General features: G+C 39.5%; 1 protein-coding gene across 1 annotated transcript in view; it reads right to left on the bottom strand.

Moving 5' to 3' along the window:
• The window catches only part of enpp1 (ectonucleotide pyrophosphatase/phosphodiesterase 1), a 40797-nt gene that overhangs the window by 3797 nt on the left and 20185 nt on the right, over positions 1 to 16815 (bottom strand). The window contains exons 11-21 of the mRNA XM_031744706.2: positions 15858 to 15989; positions 15711 to 15742; positions 15449 to 15576; positions 14235 to 14304; positions 11818 to 11905; positions 10455 to 10639; positions 7722 to 7761; positions 7477 to 7637; positions 5478 to 5613; positions 3910 to 3978; positions 1326 to 1458 (exon numbers count right to left, since the gene is read on the bottom strand). Coding sequence (XP_031600566.2) covers positions 1326 to 1458; positions 3910 to 3978; positions 5478 to 5613; positions 7477 to 7637; positions 7722 to 7761; positions 10455 to 10639; positions 11818 to 11905; positions 14235 to 14304; positions 15449 to 15576; positions 15711 to 15742; positions 15858 to 15989 — 1174 coding nt within the window. The remainder of the gene's footprint in view (positions 1 to 1325; positions 1459 to 3909; positions 3979 to 5477; positions 5614 to 7476; positions 7638 to 7721; positions 7762 to 10454; positions 10640 to 11817; positions 11906 to 14234; positions 14305 to 15448; positions 15577 to 15710; positions 15743 to 15857; positions 15990 to 16815) is intronic.

Here is a 16815-nt window from a genome sequence, read left to right on the forward strand (position 1 = left end):
AACTTTAGTCTGGATAAAGCCTGAATGTAGTTTGTAAATGTCTACAGTGAATGTCTACAGCAGCTCAGGTATTGCATCACTTTAGAATTCCCCATCAGATCTCATCTAATTAAGTGCGCTCAGCTGCCTGGACACTGATAGTCAGTTTTACACATGAACTACATGGAGCGTTTCTTAGATTTTATCTGAGTACTTGTTTATCTTATGATGGCTTTCTGACATTTTATGTAATTATTTGTTGATACTTTTGTTGTGTGGATCCATATAAACATTAAATGTCTGGTCAATGTTCTCAGTTTCAGGACACAACAGAGAAACTCAGTTTGGTTTGGGTGAGGGAGCTGCCTCAGGCAGGAAACAGAATGACCATTTTTTAGTAGGAAGCTGGAAAATGACTAATTAGTGGTGTTGGGCGTAACTCGTTCTAAAGTAGAGCACTAATCTGCAATTAATCTGTAATCAAATTACATTTTTCTGCTTTGTTTGCTTGCTTGTAGAAAAAAACAAAACAGAAATAGGAAAAAAAAAGGCCAAAAACAAACCAAAGGTGCCCATTTCCTGCACTTCGGCTACAATAACCTGACATAAATTGCTTGGAGGGTGAAGTAAAAATAATAGCGAGGTCTCCAACTTTTGATTAGTGGCGATTCTTTTCATTTTTATTGCGCAGGACAAGAACATGATGGTAAAGTGCAAACGGTGTCCAGAAGCATCCACAGTTAAATAACATAACACACTTTATGTGTGTGTGCCCTCATTAGAATATGGATTTGTAACACATTGTGGTCCTGCTCACATACACCTCACTCAGGAAATGTCTACAAAAATCAAAATTGTTGTTCATGTGTGAAAATGCTTAGGCTGCTGCCCCCGCGACCCGATCTCGGATAAAGCGGATGAGGATGGATGGATGGATGGATGGTGTGAAAATGAATATTGTACTAGTGTTCTCACTATTAGAAAGCCTTTCTTGATTTGCTTCGGACCTGCTGTTTCTGGTAGAGGAATAAATGGAAATGTCTACATCAGCATTTTTGCAACACAGTTACTTTCTTAAGAACTAACTTCAAAACGAAACTGAAGTTGCAGTTTTCTTTGGAAAAGGTTTTTTTTTTATGATCAACTGACATTTACGTCAAGGCCAAATGGAAACTTTTGAGTCTTTTTTTAATAACACCTAATAAGCAGTTGTAAAGCACAATAAATGAACAAGGCTGAATTTAATCAGACCATTAAACTGTCAACATAAAAATATGCAGCTTCTGACAACAAAAGGACTTAACTGCACAGTGTAGCAACAGTAAATGTTATTTTGCTTGTCTTACCCTGAAATCTTTTTTAATTCATCGACGTGTCCATCATAGTCTTTATCGAATATTGGCCCACTCATGACGTTGACTCCGTTCAGCTGCTGTGAATATTTTGGGAGGAGGACATCGTGGAAATGCGTCCAAACAGCTGAGAAAATACACACAAAAAAAGCTTTAAGTGCTCCACTGTGTTGTACAGAAACATCACATTATTTTGCTTTTTTTTCCCTGCATGCAATGCACATGCTAAAGTATTTGTCTGGTCTTCCTACAGGTAAGGGGCGTCTTTAGCCCATTGATTTCTTACTTTTTTGACAATATTTGCTGTTTGTGTGACACACTACTAAAAATATAAAAAGCATACAGTACTTGGTTGAGACATAATATTTTAACAACAAAAGTGTAGATATCCCATCGGCACATATGTGCATGTGCCGATATTAAACCCAAGGTACTTACTAGCTAACTAATTGGATGCCAATTAACCTTATAACTCTTGTTGTGTGTGTGTGTGTGTTTGTGTACAGAGAGACAGCCAGGTTCATAATGGATATAAGGAAGTTTTTTTCAAAAAAAGGAGCCACATTCAGTTTAAAGTGTAAGATCAAATGATCCATCAATCAAGAAGAATTTTGGATCAGTGTTTCAATATTTATATCTTTTATAAATATATTAATGTAATTGTTTCATCTATTTGTGTATGACTGTCAGTCCAAAGAAGGAGAGAAGAAAGAGGGGAACGTGAGGAGAAAGTACAAGGTCAGGAAGAACCAGGTAAGAAAACAGACAGGGAACAGTGACAGGCACAACAGAAACTGTTAAACTGCTTGAGAGAGTTGACCACCAAAAGTGATTTGTCAACCTCAAGGTGAGGCGACGCAGGTTGAAATAAAAGAAAGAGCCATAGAGCCATAGTAGTAGCGGCAGTAAAGATCTTTTTATACATAGTATACATTGTACCCTAGGCAAAGTTGCCTCCATTTTTAAATTTTTTTAAATTAATATTTTGTACATTTGTACATTATAAGGACTCTTCTATTTTTGGAGTGTATTTTTTATGTATCTGGATTATATTATACATACACAATAAAAGTGAATCTCTGTCCAAATAATTCAGTCAGTTTACTTTTTACTCACTATGAGCATCATTCATTATTCTCTCCCAGTAATTAAGGTTAGGATATGTATTTTTTTACTCCAATCCATTCTTCTTTTGCAGCATTTAAATAACCTTTATCAGATTTGAATGTTTTGTTATGAACTTTTCAAAAAAGTGTTTTGCTTTTCTTTCACAAATGTGGGGATTAAATTGTCTGTACAAAACAGTGATGTTATGTTTTGTGACGAGGACCCAGGCACAGAGAGACTTGATGAATTTAAGAATCTTATGATTTAATAAAGAAATTTGCAGGCGAGCACAGAGATGGTAAAATTATGATGACAACAGATGACAAGGACAGGGAGGAACAGGGGTTTAAATGCACCAAGGAGACAGTCAGAGAGAACTCGGGACAACTGGAGACATTTAAGGATGCAGGGACTGGCAGAGACGGGGAAGAAGTCTCATCGTGATGAATAGTTTATCTTGCTTGGCTGGGCAGCTCTCTGGGTGCTCAGCACCCCCAAAGCTCTCATCCTAGAATCGCCCCTGCTACACGTTTTCCTCCCTTCTCACTCATGCAAAGACAGTACTCAGCCACCAGGGGGCAGCATCTCCCAGCACACAGTAGTTTTGTGCAACAGGATTTCAAAGTAGTGAGAGAGAGTTTCCAGTAACAGTACAAGTCACAACAGTGGAAACTTTTCTGCTGCCTGTTGTCAGGATAAAACTCAGTTCTGCAATATCTTAATCACCCAGCACAATCTACAGGTTTCAACAGTTCTGGGTTGGCTAACTAACCACAGAGTGAAATTACCAGACCACCATGGATGTACACATTCTTTCACATATGAGAGATGATTTTGTAATGCTGTAAAGTACACTGAGAGCAAGTTCAGGCTTCATAATCATATAATCCAGCACATTCAAGTCATATCTACATAAAGGATGAAGTATGAAAGTAAACCAGCACAGATCCTTGACTGAAGAACTTGCATGCACTCCTTTGTGGAGCACAGTGTGGTGAGTCGCTTTACAAACATACTGACTATCTGCTGAATCCTGCTGTAAGGGAAACACACAGCATGCAAGCAGGGGAACTAACCCTGGAACTGTTCCACTAACTAAACCTTTGATTGCGTTTTACAGAACAAGCTCAAGTAAATTAGGGTGGAGAAGTCTCGCATAATTACATCAGTTAGATCTCTGGACTTGGGATAGGATAAAGTATAGCTTACTGTCAGCTTTCAAGCAACTCCGGATAATTTGGAGCAATGGAAACTGCGAAACCGCAATACCTGCTGTCTGAAAACTTGAGTGTTTGACCCATTTAACAAAATCGAGCCTGCCATCATGTCTCAAAGATCCAGAGAGCTGTTAAGCCGACCCATTCAGTTGTGACAGATCTTTTAAGAAATGCTGAGCTTGTGAATCACTGCTGGTCTTTTTACCGGTCTGGGTGCAGCTGGAAAGTTAGAAACAAATAAACAACTGACTCACCTTTAAATGCAGGGAACATCGGTGCCATGTTGCTCGTGATTAGAGAGTCTGAAACATTGGCACTCAGATCTATAGAGGAAATGAGAGGTTAGGACAAACTGAATTTGCTGGGCATGGAATTTGGCTATGGATTAAAACTTAGATTACATGTTGTGAAAGACTGATGTGTCTACTGTGAAACTAAAGCATACCGATTTACTGGCTGAGAAAAACTTTACAAATTAGTGGAGTTAAATGCAGACAGATTTAGGGCTTCTTTATTACATCTCCTGTGATTTATTTTAATTTTAATAATCGCATTGATGTGGTGTCAGAAGAATCTGAAATAGTTTTTTCTCATGCTTGGAAAGCTGGCGTAAAATTCGGCAGGAGCTTCCAGGATCGCTGACTCAGACACATGGCAATGAAAGTTGGTATTTGGTTAATTGTAGGATTTTAGCCCTGCGACAGACTGGTGACCTGTTCAGGGTGTACCATGGCAGCTATGATAGGCTCCAGCCCACCTACAAACTAGGCCTGGGAGAAAGGAGTAGCTAGGTTGGCTAAGCATTTGAACTTGACCTTCATTGTTAGCATTCAAGGTCAAAGGTGACCTTGGAAAATTTTTGCATTTTTGCAAAGACACACACTGCACTAATATTTCTTAAAATCTCAAGGTTTCAGACAATTCTGCTTTAATCGTATGGGTAAAGATAATAAAATACACAATTTTGGTTTGTAATGTTGCCCTTCGGGGGGAGCTGTACCCTCTTGTGTGCTCTTGTTTGTACTGGTATTGGTTTGCCCACATAACAACACAGCTAAAACAGATTGTGTTTAAGAGCTGTTTAAGCACTAATCAATAAAATACTACACGTCACCTTTGTAACATCCACATTGTTTCCACATTCCAAACACTTAAACACAACATGAAGGGTCGTGTAGGAGCTGCAAAAGGCAATAGCACCCTGAATGGGTACCAGCCTGTTACAGTGCTAATGCAGAAAGCGAGACAACCACACACTAACAAACCTACAGTCAATTTAGAACCACCAATTAGCATAATGAGCAGGTCTTTAGACTGTAGTGGAAAACTGGAGGACCAGGAGGTCTGAACCGTTGTGAGGCGGCAGTGCTAATGACTGCGTCTTACCTCCAGAAAAACTGAAAGTCGTTCACATTATAAAGTTGCTACATTAATTCACTCAAGACCAATTAATTGATTAATTAATTTGCTATCACTGCTATCGCTGTGCTCACTTTCTACCAGAACCAGAGGCAGATCCAAGGTTTCATTTTGGCCAGCTTTTTCTGTTAACCCTGGAAAATTTACCACAAACTTTGTGTATTCTTATCTCTGAACATCCAAAAGACAGATATACAGAAATAGATAAATAAACACTTAATCCACAGAGTGTCACTCAAGAGGAAGTGGATGCTTTTCTCTCACGCAGCTGTGAAGCATATGTTTGCTCTGTACGTGAAAATGTGCTCTGCAACACGTCGACCTGACTTCAACACAGGCCGAGAGGGATGAACTGTCTCCCCCAATACCACACACATGCGGGTTCACAAACACAAACACTCACTGGGGGGATGCAGCAGGCCATAGGCAAGATCAGAGTTGTCTTTGTAGCGCAGACACTGCTGGCTGTTGTTTGCTGGGATGCGTACGTCAGCACGGACACACGCCTCCAACTCTGGGCTCAGAGGTTGCACTCTGGTCTGAGAGAGAGTAAGAGGTAGAGAGAGAGGATCAGTCAGTGTTGACAGTATAAGTGGGAGTCCAGACTAAAACGCCGAGTGTTGTGTAAGATCGCTTGGCTTGGATTTTGCTCTCCATGTGTATATGGGTCAGCAAGGGCATTGCTCTGATTCTGTGTGCACAGCTCCCAAAAAAACCCAAAACCAATAAATCACTTTCGTCCTCTGTCACAGAGGGGAAAAAAAGACATTTGTTTCCTCTTAAAATTCTTGGTAGCACCATGGGTTATATCATTTTGGAACCAGTTATGCAAAACATTTATATAATTTCAGAGAATAGAGTGCTAAATAGAAACAATGAAAGAAAGACATTTTTGGGTGTTTCCATTTCCCAGAAAAAAGAGCAGCTTTAAAATATCCATCTTCTTCCATCTTTTCAATTCAGGGTTGCAGGGGACGACATGATTCACTCTGGACAGGTTGCCAGAGAGACAGACAACCATTCGCACTCACATCTGCATGTCTTTGGACTGTGGGAGGAAGCTGGAGCACCCGGAGAGAACCCACCAAACACGGGGAGAACATGCAAACCCCACACAAACTCAGCACCTTCTTGCTGTAAGGCAACAGTGCTAACCACTGCTCCACCATGCTGCCCCGCTTTGAAACACATACCATTTACACCATGTCTACATAAAGATGCACTTTTGTGTTTTTAAACCGCATACAAAAAATCTGGGCAATCCCCCAAAGCGGTTTTGGCCTCGCCCCAAAGACAAATCAGCACGACTACAATAAAAATATTTTCTATTTGTTTAAGAGGCTTTTAAGAAGGCAACCCATACAAGCGCTAAGAATTCTTGGGTTAAATGCCAATGTTTAGACAGAAAATGGGCAATAAGTCAATCAAATCAAAGTGACAGAAAGGGCTAAACTGTGGAGATGCTTTAGACAGACGATGGTGTCGGTAAATCGTTGAAAGAAATCTGCAATTTTTCACTGGTAAATGTTACAGTGGAGCCGTAGTTTTACTCTTTACTGAGATTAAAGTAACATATAGTGTCAGTGCCTGTACGAACAGCTCGTGGGTTACAACATATACAATAAACTTGTGGAAAAAGGGTTTTTTTCCCCCCAAAAGGCAGATGAAAGGAATTTTAAATGAGATCTTGCATTAAGCTAGAGGCCAGGGCCACAGATGTGAACTTGTGTAAGTATCTATAATAAATGAACAGCAAATTAATATTTAATTGCATGTAAAACCATTTTTCTTTGGTTCATTCTCTTTACTTTTATTCCTCTTTGTCATAAAATACTAAACATTACGACTCTGTCCAGGAAACATCTTCAATGATATCTTAGTCACATTGTCCATCTTTTATAGTAGGCAAACTAGCTTAAAGCTAGCTTTTCATGGAAATGCTTAGCTTTGACAAGCTGGAAACTGAAGTTCTGTGTAGGTTTACAAGTGTGATGAAGATAAGGGGCTCAGTCACAAACAATCTGCAGTATCAGGGAAAAAATACAGATGGTACAGTAAGATTCTCTGTTTTACTTCTATTGTTTAGATATAGCTTCAATGCTGCTTCCTCTCTCGCACCATGATTCAGACAGTACAGTAATAGTTTCAAGTCTCCCGGGAATGCATCACTCTGCTTGAGGTCATAATTTACACCAGAGCTCAACCACATAGTGACAAAGACAAGAAAGGCTTGAGCCAACATGAGCAGAGAAGATGAGTAACAGCTCCTCAGGAAAGGGATTCAGATACTAAACAACTCTGTGCAATCTGCTGCCAAACCATAACCACAGAAGAAATATAGCCGGGACGACTCAACTCTACAGGCTATGTTTAGAGATAAAAGCTCCAGCCAGCGGACTCACCAGAGGCTGAATGGTATAGGATACCCAGAGGGGCATGAGCCGGTCTTTGCTGTATCCGCTGAGGTAGTTTAAGTGGTGCAGCAGACAAAATGTGGCACCTGATTGGATGACTCGAGGGATGCCAAAAGGTTCGTGGAGGCGACGCAAGCTGGATTTCTCACCTGAAGAGAAAATGTGTAATGTGTATCAGACAGAAGCATCTCTAAAACCACCAAATGTGCAAAGAAAAGTGAAATGATTCTCACTTGAGCTCAATGCCAAGAGATTTCTGTTCATTTGTTCCACCTGAAAAGAAATTCATACATCTTGTTAGCATGATTGTGTTAGAAATAGCTAACATAATTTAACCATGTATTCAGTATATAAAGCTCTGATGTCAATGCATTTTTTAAAGTTCTTTTTTTGTACATATCCCAGCTTCTCTAGTTTGAGAGTAGGATAGTAGTACTTCTATTACTCCATGTACTTCACTATGTGTTAATGAACTTCATCAGAAGAGACCAAGTGGTACCCACTGCCACTAACTACGAATAAAAAACCATAAATCCGGCGCACACCAGAGGCCTGTACAGGGAGTGCAGAATTATTAGGCAAATGAGTATTTTGTCCACATCATCCTCTTCATGCATGTTGTCGTACTCCAAGCTGTATAGGCTCGAAAGCCTACTACCAATTAAGCATATTAGGTGATGTGCATCTCTGTAATGAGAAGGGGTGTGGTCTAATGATATCAACACCCTATATCAGGTGTGCATAATTATTAGGCAACTTCCTTTCCTTTGGCAAAATGGGTCAAAAGAAGGACTTGACAGGCTCAGAAAAGTCAAAAATAGTGAGATATCTTGCAGAGGGATGCAGCAGTCTTAAAATGGCAAAGCTTCTGAAGCGTGATCATCGAACAATCAAGCGTTTCATTCAAAATAGTCAACAGGGTCGCAAGAAGCGTGTGGAAAAACCAAGGTGCAAAATAACTGCCCATGAACTGAGAAAAGTCAAGCGTGCAGCTGCCAAGATGCCACTTGCCACCAGTTTGGCCATATTTCAGAGCTGCAACATCACTGGAGTGCCCAAAAGCACAAGGTGTGCAATACTCAGAGACATGGCCAAGGTAAGAAAGGCTGAAAGACGACCACCACTGAACAAGACACACAAGCTGAAACGTCAAGACTGGGCCAAGAAATATCTCAAGACTGATTTTTCTAAGGTTTTATGGACTGATGAAATGAGAGTGAGTCTTGATGGGCCAGATGGATGGGCCCGTGGCTGGATTGGTAAAGGGCAGAGAGCTCCAGTCCGACTCAGACGCCAGCAAGGTGGAGGTGGAGTACTGGTTTGGGCTGGTATCATAAAAGATGAGCTTGTGGGGCCTTTTTGGGTTGAGGATAGAGTCAAGCTCAACTCCCAGTCCTACTGCCAGTTTCTGGAAGACACCTTCTTCAAGCAGTGGTACAGGAAGAAGTCTGCATCCTTCAAGAAAAACATGATTTTCATGCAGGACAATGCTCCATCACACGCGTCCAAGTACTCCACAGCGTGGCTGGCAAGAAAGGGTATAAAAGAAGAAAAACTAATGACATGGCCTCCATGTTCACCTGATCTGAACCCCATTGAGAACCTGTGGTCCATCATCAAATGTGAGATTTACAAGGAGGGAAAACAGTACACCTCTCTGAACAGTGTCTGGGAGGCTGTGGTTGCTGCTGCACGCAATGTTGATGGTGAACAGATCAAAACACTGACAGAATCCATGGATGTCGCCTTGTAATCGGAAGGTTGCCGGTTCGAGCCCCGGCTCAGACAGTCTCGGTCGTTGTGTCCTTGGGCAAGACACTTCACCCGTTGCCTACTGGTGGTGGTCAGAGGGCCCGGTGGCGCCAGTGTCCGGCAGCCTCGCCTCTGTCAGTGCGCCCCAGGGCAGCTGTGGTTACAATGTAGCTTGCCATCACCAGTGTGTGAATGTGTGTGTGAATGGGTGAATGACTGAACGTAGTGTAAAGCGCTTTGGGGTCTTTAGAGACTAACACATCAAACAACATCATATGTTAGCTTCATGGAACATGCAACTGTAGTTATAGTCAGATCCCCGAGCTCTGCTGTGTTCCTGGTGAATTCTCATTTTTCGCTGTGCACACAAAGAATGATTAAGTGAAGCACCTAAAAGTCTACAGCAATGCCACTATGGATAGAAACTAGTCCCAAAATAAGCCTGAAGGTGTGTTACATGATCTTGTGATGTAGGAGTGATGAGCTGTTCTGTTTATTTACAAAACTCTTTGAAATTATGACTCTAGCAAAAGGCCCACATGTCCCAGTTATCTACCACCACAAAGCACTCATCAGCTGAAAAACCGGAGAAGAGTCTCAAATCTAACCAATGCATATGGATGTAACTGCACACAACTATAATCTGTAAAAAGAGAATGCCTCTAATAGTTTTATATATACAGAAAGCTTTTGTATTTTATTAATGTGCCCATAAATAAAACAGCTTTAAACTCGCATTTGAGACACAACTTAATGTGCGCATTTGTGAAGCTTAGTTTGTCATTTATAACTGTGTAATACACATTTGATACTCAAACCAATATGCAGTGGGTATGTATGTTGCTAAAACCTAATGCTAGCATTAGCAATAAAATCTTTTAAAAACATAGATGTTTGGCAGATCTTTGTATAGTTAAATGAGAAATTACTGACAGGAAGAACATGTCATATAAAAATAAGTTAAGACTAATTTAACTTTTGACCAGGCACTGGTCCATAGCTGTCTAGTCAAAGAAAATTTTGTGTCCATCCATCTAGTAGGTTGACAATAATCTTAGTGTCTTTAAACCTATTAAAAAAACATTCAGTGGGTCCCATTAATGGCTTTAAAAAATTCACATTTCACTCTAGTTGTAAATATATTTCATTCTGGACCGAAGAATAGGACTGACATTTGCATCGAGAGGCCAAAAATAAATCTGGTTAGCACATACCATTTCTGTGGTTTGGGATTCACAAGTGCACTGCAGGTTGTCAGAGGGGAGGAGGTCATTAGAGTCACAGGGGGTGTCGTGGGAGAGCTGCGCTGGGAGAACTGGATTATGGACGGGGTGCTTCAGGAGGTGGTTCAGACTACCGTGGGTCCCGTTGTTTGGAGCGGGACTAATGCCAAGAAGATCTGTTTGATAAATGGAGGAGAAAATGATTAAATAAATAAATAAATAAATAGGACACATCACATAAGACAACATGTCAGTGTATTTGAAATTAAAAGAAGAGTCAAGAACACCGAATCTTTACCAAAGTTATCACACAGTACAGATATAAGAGTTCAGACTTATACAAATTTACATTTGTTTCAAAGAGAGTGAACCTTAATAGTCAGTTTATTATGTACGTTAAAAAAATACACCAGCAAAGAGTAAATCTGCCTAAATTCTATTTCTTTTAAGTGATACTGCCTGAATTAATGGAAGATGAACAAACAGCCTTACTGAGCTTTATTCTACTTTGACCTACACAACCAGTACTGTAGCTGTCATACTATGTGGTATGGTTGTGTGTTCCGTTTGACTTAGAGTACTGAAATAACCGGGTTACTCTATCTTTTCTTCAGTCTGGTAGATGTGGTTTCCTTTTTTCTAACACTTTTTTCTTTTGGAAGCAAAATAGCACAGATCTGAAACTCAGTGCAGGCGAAGCACACCTGCTTCCTCTTCTCAAGTGTGTTAACTTATCTTTTTAAAATAAGCAGCTGTTTTTATAAATTTGATGAATTATGGGGTTAGTAAACTACGTTAGGCAAAGTAATAAGAATGAAATCAGATGACCTCTTGTAGACTTGCTGACTTGACTGTGTCTTGTGGACATGATTCATATGATGAAGCGATGGAAACTAATTATGTCACTGCAGAAATAGTTACACGTTCAGCAAATAGTCTGAGGTCAAGCTATTGCTGCTAATGTCACATTTATCTGCTAAATATGTAGCTGCAGCATGCTTACCTTAGACAGAAAATCAGCCTATGAGCATGTTTAGAGTTCACTGATTGAAACATTATATCTCCTGCAGTTTAAGACTATGGTATCAATTTAGAAGGTTTGTGGGGCGGACTAGTTCTTGGTTTTGATCAGTAATTCTTGTAGTCTCCTCAGCTCGCCTGGCAACCTCGAGGGGCTAACAAAACTTCAGGGTACGAGAGTAAAATGGATGTTCTCATTTAGCTCTCAGCATGAAAGTCAATGAGCGAATATGTAAATAACCGAATAAAGAAAAAATATTAGTCTTCATTACAGGACAGGGGAATAACGTACAGTGAGCAGTGTGCACAACAAACAACAAACAAAATGACTTACCACACATGAGGTTATATAATTCAATGTTTTCAAAAGCTGGCACAACTGTGCTGTGTTTAAATGCTGGACCGTAGCCAATGAAGATCGCCTGATGGAGACAAACAAACAAACAAAAAAAACAGGTAAGACTTTCATTAATTTCTCTGCAGCCTTTGAAATAAACAAGTGCGTACATTGAACTATATGGTCTACAGTTTGACAGTTTATCAAGTTGAAACCTACATTTAAATTGTTTTTGTACACAAAAATAAATCACTGAACACTTTAATTAGATAATGCATAAATATTTGAAAGGAACTAAAACAGTAAAATGAACTTACAAAACCTCAGAAGTGAAGGGTTTCAATTCTAGGAAAGCCTTGGGTGGATTCACAGATATTTGTCTGTGATCTATTTCAAGCGCAGTTTGCAACTTTCCCTAGCTGTGTGCAGGCAGGCTGGCAACCACTTACACAAAAGTTGACTTTCCTTTTTTTTTAGATCCGTCAGCAGTCTTGTAAGCTAATTATACTGAGGCAAATTCCAGTGTAAACCACGGCCGGAAGCATACACAAAAATACCATGAAGACTGACATTAAGAAGGCAGACAGAAACACCTTTCTCAATTAAAACAAACTCAGTCAAAAGTTGATTGTGTGGGTGGAGAGAAATCTTCCACACAAAATGTAATTATGGTACTTCAGCCCGGGTCTAGACATACCTAATGCATATGTTTCCTTTAATTTGTTTCACTACAAGCCTAATTCCAAAATCTGTGAGAAAACACGCCGGGACGGGGCCGTGTTTACCGCTGTGTAGCATCTGCTCTTCTTTTAACAACAGTTCATAAACATCTGGAAACTGAGGATACCATCTGTTGGACTTTGGGGAGAGGAACATTTCTTGACTGATATAGGATTCTAGCTTCTCAACAGTCCTGGTTCTTCTTTGTCGTGTATTTGTTTCACGATGTAAGTTTTTTTAACTGGTGAAGTTCTGGACTAAAGGCAGATGGTAATGGTAAATGGCCTGTATTTGTATAGCGCTTTACTTAGTCTCTAAAGACCCCAAAGCGCTTTACACTACGTTCAGTCATTCACCCATTCACACACACATTCACACACTGGTGATGGCAAGCTACATTGTAACCACAGCTGCCCTGGGGCGCACTGACAGAGGCGAGGCTGCCGGACACTGGCGCCACCGGGCCCTCTGACCACCACCAGTAGGCAACGGGTGAAGTGTCTCGCCCAAGGACACAACGACCGAGACTGTCGGAGCCGGGGCTCGAACTGGCAACCTTCCGATTACAAGACGAACTGCCAACTCTTGAGCCACGATCGCCCACGATCAGTTCAGCACCCAGAGTTTTTTTTAAAGCTAATCTATTAAGACATTACATCGTGCTTTATTCTGTAATAGCTGTGGTATGTAATTCAAAATCGTCCTTCTGAAATATAGAAGCCCTTCCTTGAAAAAGATGTCATCGGAATAAGAGCAGATGTTGGTCTAAAACCTGTTTATACCTTTCAGCACTGATGGTGCTTTTCCAGAAGTTCAAAAATCTGTCTATATGCATATTTAAAGCTCACTGATTAAAATAATATATCCTTTTTTTTATTTCTATAAACAAACTACAGTATAAAGATCATGTTGGACTAATTCTTAGCTGTGATTGTATATGTAGCCACAAAAGCTCGAACATTACTTATAAAAGAAATCCAGAACAAATCGAATATTTTTGAGCAAACAGCAGTACAACAAAGAATATAACAAGATAGTTTCTTTTTCTACAATTGCCCTCTCATAGCATGACTTATCCAAACGTGTGTCAAAACATCGTAAGATATGTGTGAGGTATTATGCGATGATTAAAAGGGGGAAAACCCACTGACAAGACATCTCTGACACAACTCTTATCTTTCTGTGTATTGTGGCCAAGTGATCTTACGAAATGATCTGACTGGTGCTATTAACACTGATCTATTGCAGACAAAACATTATTGAACGTTCACTGCTGTGTGTGAGGGAGGACAATTATGGTTCGTCCAAGATATTATACTTCCTGTTCATGCTTCTTTTTTGTCTGCCTCACTGCATAACTAGCAGAAATGGCAAGTAAGAAAGCACAAATTCTTTTTTTGTGTATTTAAATTGAATTTTCAGGTATCTGTAATTCACTCCAGTACTTAACCGACAACTTTTTGCTTTTATTTCTACTTAACACATTTAGATGTCGATTAGATGTGCAAAGTACACATTTTTAGTTTTTAGTAACTTAAAATTGGTATATTAAACTGACTATGCCAAATAATTTACTGAGTTTTTAACTGTCTCTGGTTAAAAGCCTAAACCAATGAGAGAGAATGAGATGAAGAAAGAGTTAATGTTCATAATTCAAAAGTGACATAAACATCTTTAAATTAAATTCCTCCGACCTGCATGTTGGTGAAGAGGTTATCAGAGCCGTGGAATCCGCCAGTGCAATACTTGACATCACTGTGTTTACTGAGGAGAAAAAATAAAATTTATCTGAGGGAAAAAACACAGAACAAAATAAACTCTGGAAGTCACTAAAAATGCTTCTCTTTTAGGTGTAACTGTACATTGTGTCTGCCAATTGAATCAGTTTAACGGTTAAGCCTACAGCATTTTTGGATGATCGCACGAATGACATTCAAGGAAGTATCTGCACAGCTTCTTGCTATAACATGCAGTGTACGCTGTACGTGATCCTATCAGTAAGTACTATAAATGAATCAATGTGAGTTTTCTGAGCAACATGTGAATCTGCATATCTAAAAATAAAAAGAATTTCCCACGATATGAACTCAGGTAATCAACAGAAGACTTGCTACGACTTGTCCCCCGATATCAGTCTGCAACGAAACAAAACCTAAACTTTTCACTCTTTGTTTTTTATTCTTAGTTCTTCTCATGAATCTGAAAAAAATGACACTTATAACCACACATGAAGCACTGAATTTCTGTAAAACTAATGTTACATTAAAAAATAGTGCATTAAAAGCTCTATATTTGACATTTTACTGCTTTATTAAGCTACATGTGTTATGGATATCCCTGAGCACTAATTAAGTAGTTCTCTCATGTTATCCAAATTTTTAGATTTGGTTGTACAGAACTTATCAGCTAACCTTTGTTAAATGGACCCAGTATTAACTACCAACTCTGAACTGTGGTTATCTCAAAGCAGCAGGCTACTGCAGTATAACCCATCTGTTTTACTTTTGTGCCCTACCAGAAGTGTCAGGTTTTTTTTGTACATTACAAAAGCATCAGCAAAAAATAAAAATAAAGATATATAATATATGTCAGCTTGTTTCTTAAAAAACAGCTTTGCTGGCTTAAAGCGAAACAATAAACATTCTGTTTTATAAAATAATATAATAATAATAAGGGTCAAAACATCACACCTACACATCAAGGCTGCATGTAGGCGAAGTTTGAAAATGAAGTTGTAAAACCAAAATGCACTAATTACATGCCTGTAAACAAAAATGTTAACTTAATTGGGTCAGAAGTTAGCACTAAACTATGCCTTTAATAGGACTAATAAAAGGTTTTCATGCAGCCAGACCTGATGAACTAACACAGTAAGCATTAAAGAGAGTATCACTGATTGTTTACTTACAGTGCTGCTTGCCAGCCTGACTTCATATAGAGGTGAGCCCTCTCTATGCGGATGTTTTTAGCGAAGTGCATTCTTTTGGGAAGGTTTTCTTTGAGGTACGGCCTCATTGGCTGATCAACGGTCCTGCACTTCAAAATGGACACAGACAAGGAGAATCAACACACAACAGAGAGAGAATGGGACTGTTTGACTTTCCAAGCAAGCAGATAATCTTTCATTCTTCTTATGAATACAAGAGTCCGATCTGGAATATTTCGCATACCGACAAGTTCTTCACCAGGCCCTCATAGTCAACTGAAAAAAGAAACACAGTACCAAGTCAGGCATGCTAATCTCCTACAAAGTGGTACAGAGTAATGATATCAATCTGGGAACAAGGAAATTCTGGTGTCTTTAAACAGGAACTCACAGGAAAAGTAATCCTGTGGGAGGCGACTTGGTCTGATGCGAGCAGCTGGGCCTTGGATTACAGTAAAACCAGAGGTATCTTTCTGGAAATCTGACACATATGATGCCCTTTTGCATGAAGCACTCTCCATGCCTGTTGAAAAGAAGTCATTTCACTAGGTTGTCTTCAGCAGGGCAACAAATGACACAGAGAAAGGCACCAGAAGAAGTTCTTAAACAAAACCTTATAATGTTTAAGAACTGTTTAATGTTGTATAAAAGCTACAAAGGTTTTTAATTCCTCTGAAATACAAAGTTTAAAGCTTTCCTCAATAAAAGGTGAAGATTTGTGGCGTACTTTTCCATTCATTTCTAGAGATTCACAGAGCTTAAGTTTGCAGTGTATGCAGGATGTGACTTGTGCATTTAAAATGACAGTGTAACATGTGTTGGCATGAGCGCTCCAGTTAATTGCTTGTTTCTTGCCTTGCCAAGCTAGGAACTACCAAATACTAAAGTTAAAATTAACATCTTCTCTTGTAAATGATATGAAGCTAAACCTTTAATGAAGAACAAAATCTGTTCATGGATTTTAGAAAATGTACTTCTTCTCTTGGAAGTAATGTCTCAGATGAGGATATCCGGGCATCGCCCTGAGCCACATCCACTCCAACACGCTGATCTTGAGTGTGTAATTACAGGGCTAAACATCTGGTCTCCAGCCATCCAAGGAAACCTCTTTCTCTAATACTGAGAACATTTTACTTAATTAACATGCACATGACTTCTTTATTCAGTTCCTCAGTGGCAGTGGTCTCCATTCTTACCGACAGCAGGTAAACTAACTGACTCAAAGACTCAAAAGTCATTTAACTTTGAACTGCCAACAAATTTCAGGCCTCCTTTATTAGGGTGTGTAACAGTAACATGTAATGTTTAAAGGTATCCAGTTTGAAGTTTCAGAGCGCTAATGTGCAGCA

This window comes from Oreochromis aureus, linkage group 15, assembly GCF_013358895.1.
Source record: "Oreochromis aureus strain Israel breed Guangdong linkage group 15, ZZ_aureus, whole genome shotgun sequence".
Classification (NCBI taxonomy): Eukaryota; Metazoa; Chordata; class Actinopteri; order Cichliformes; family Cichlidae; genus Oreochromis; species Oreochromis aureus.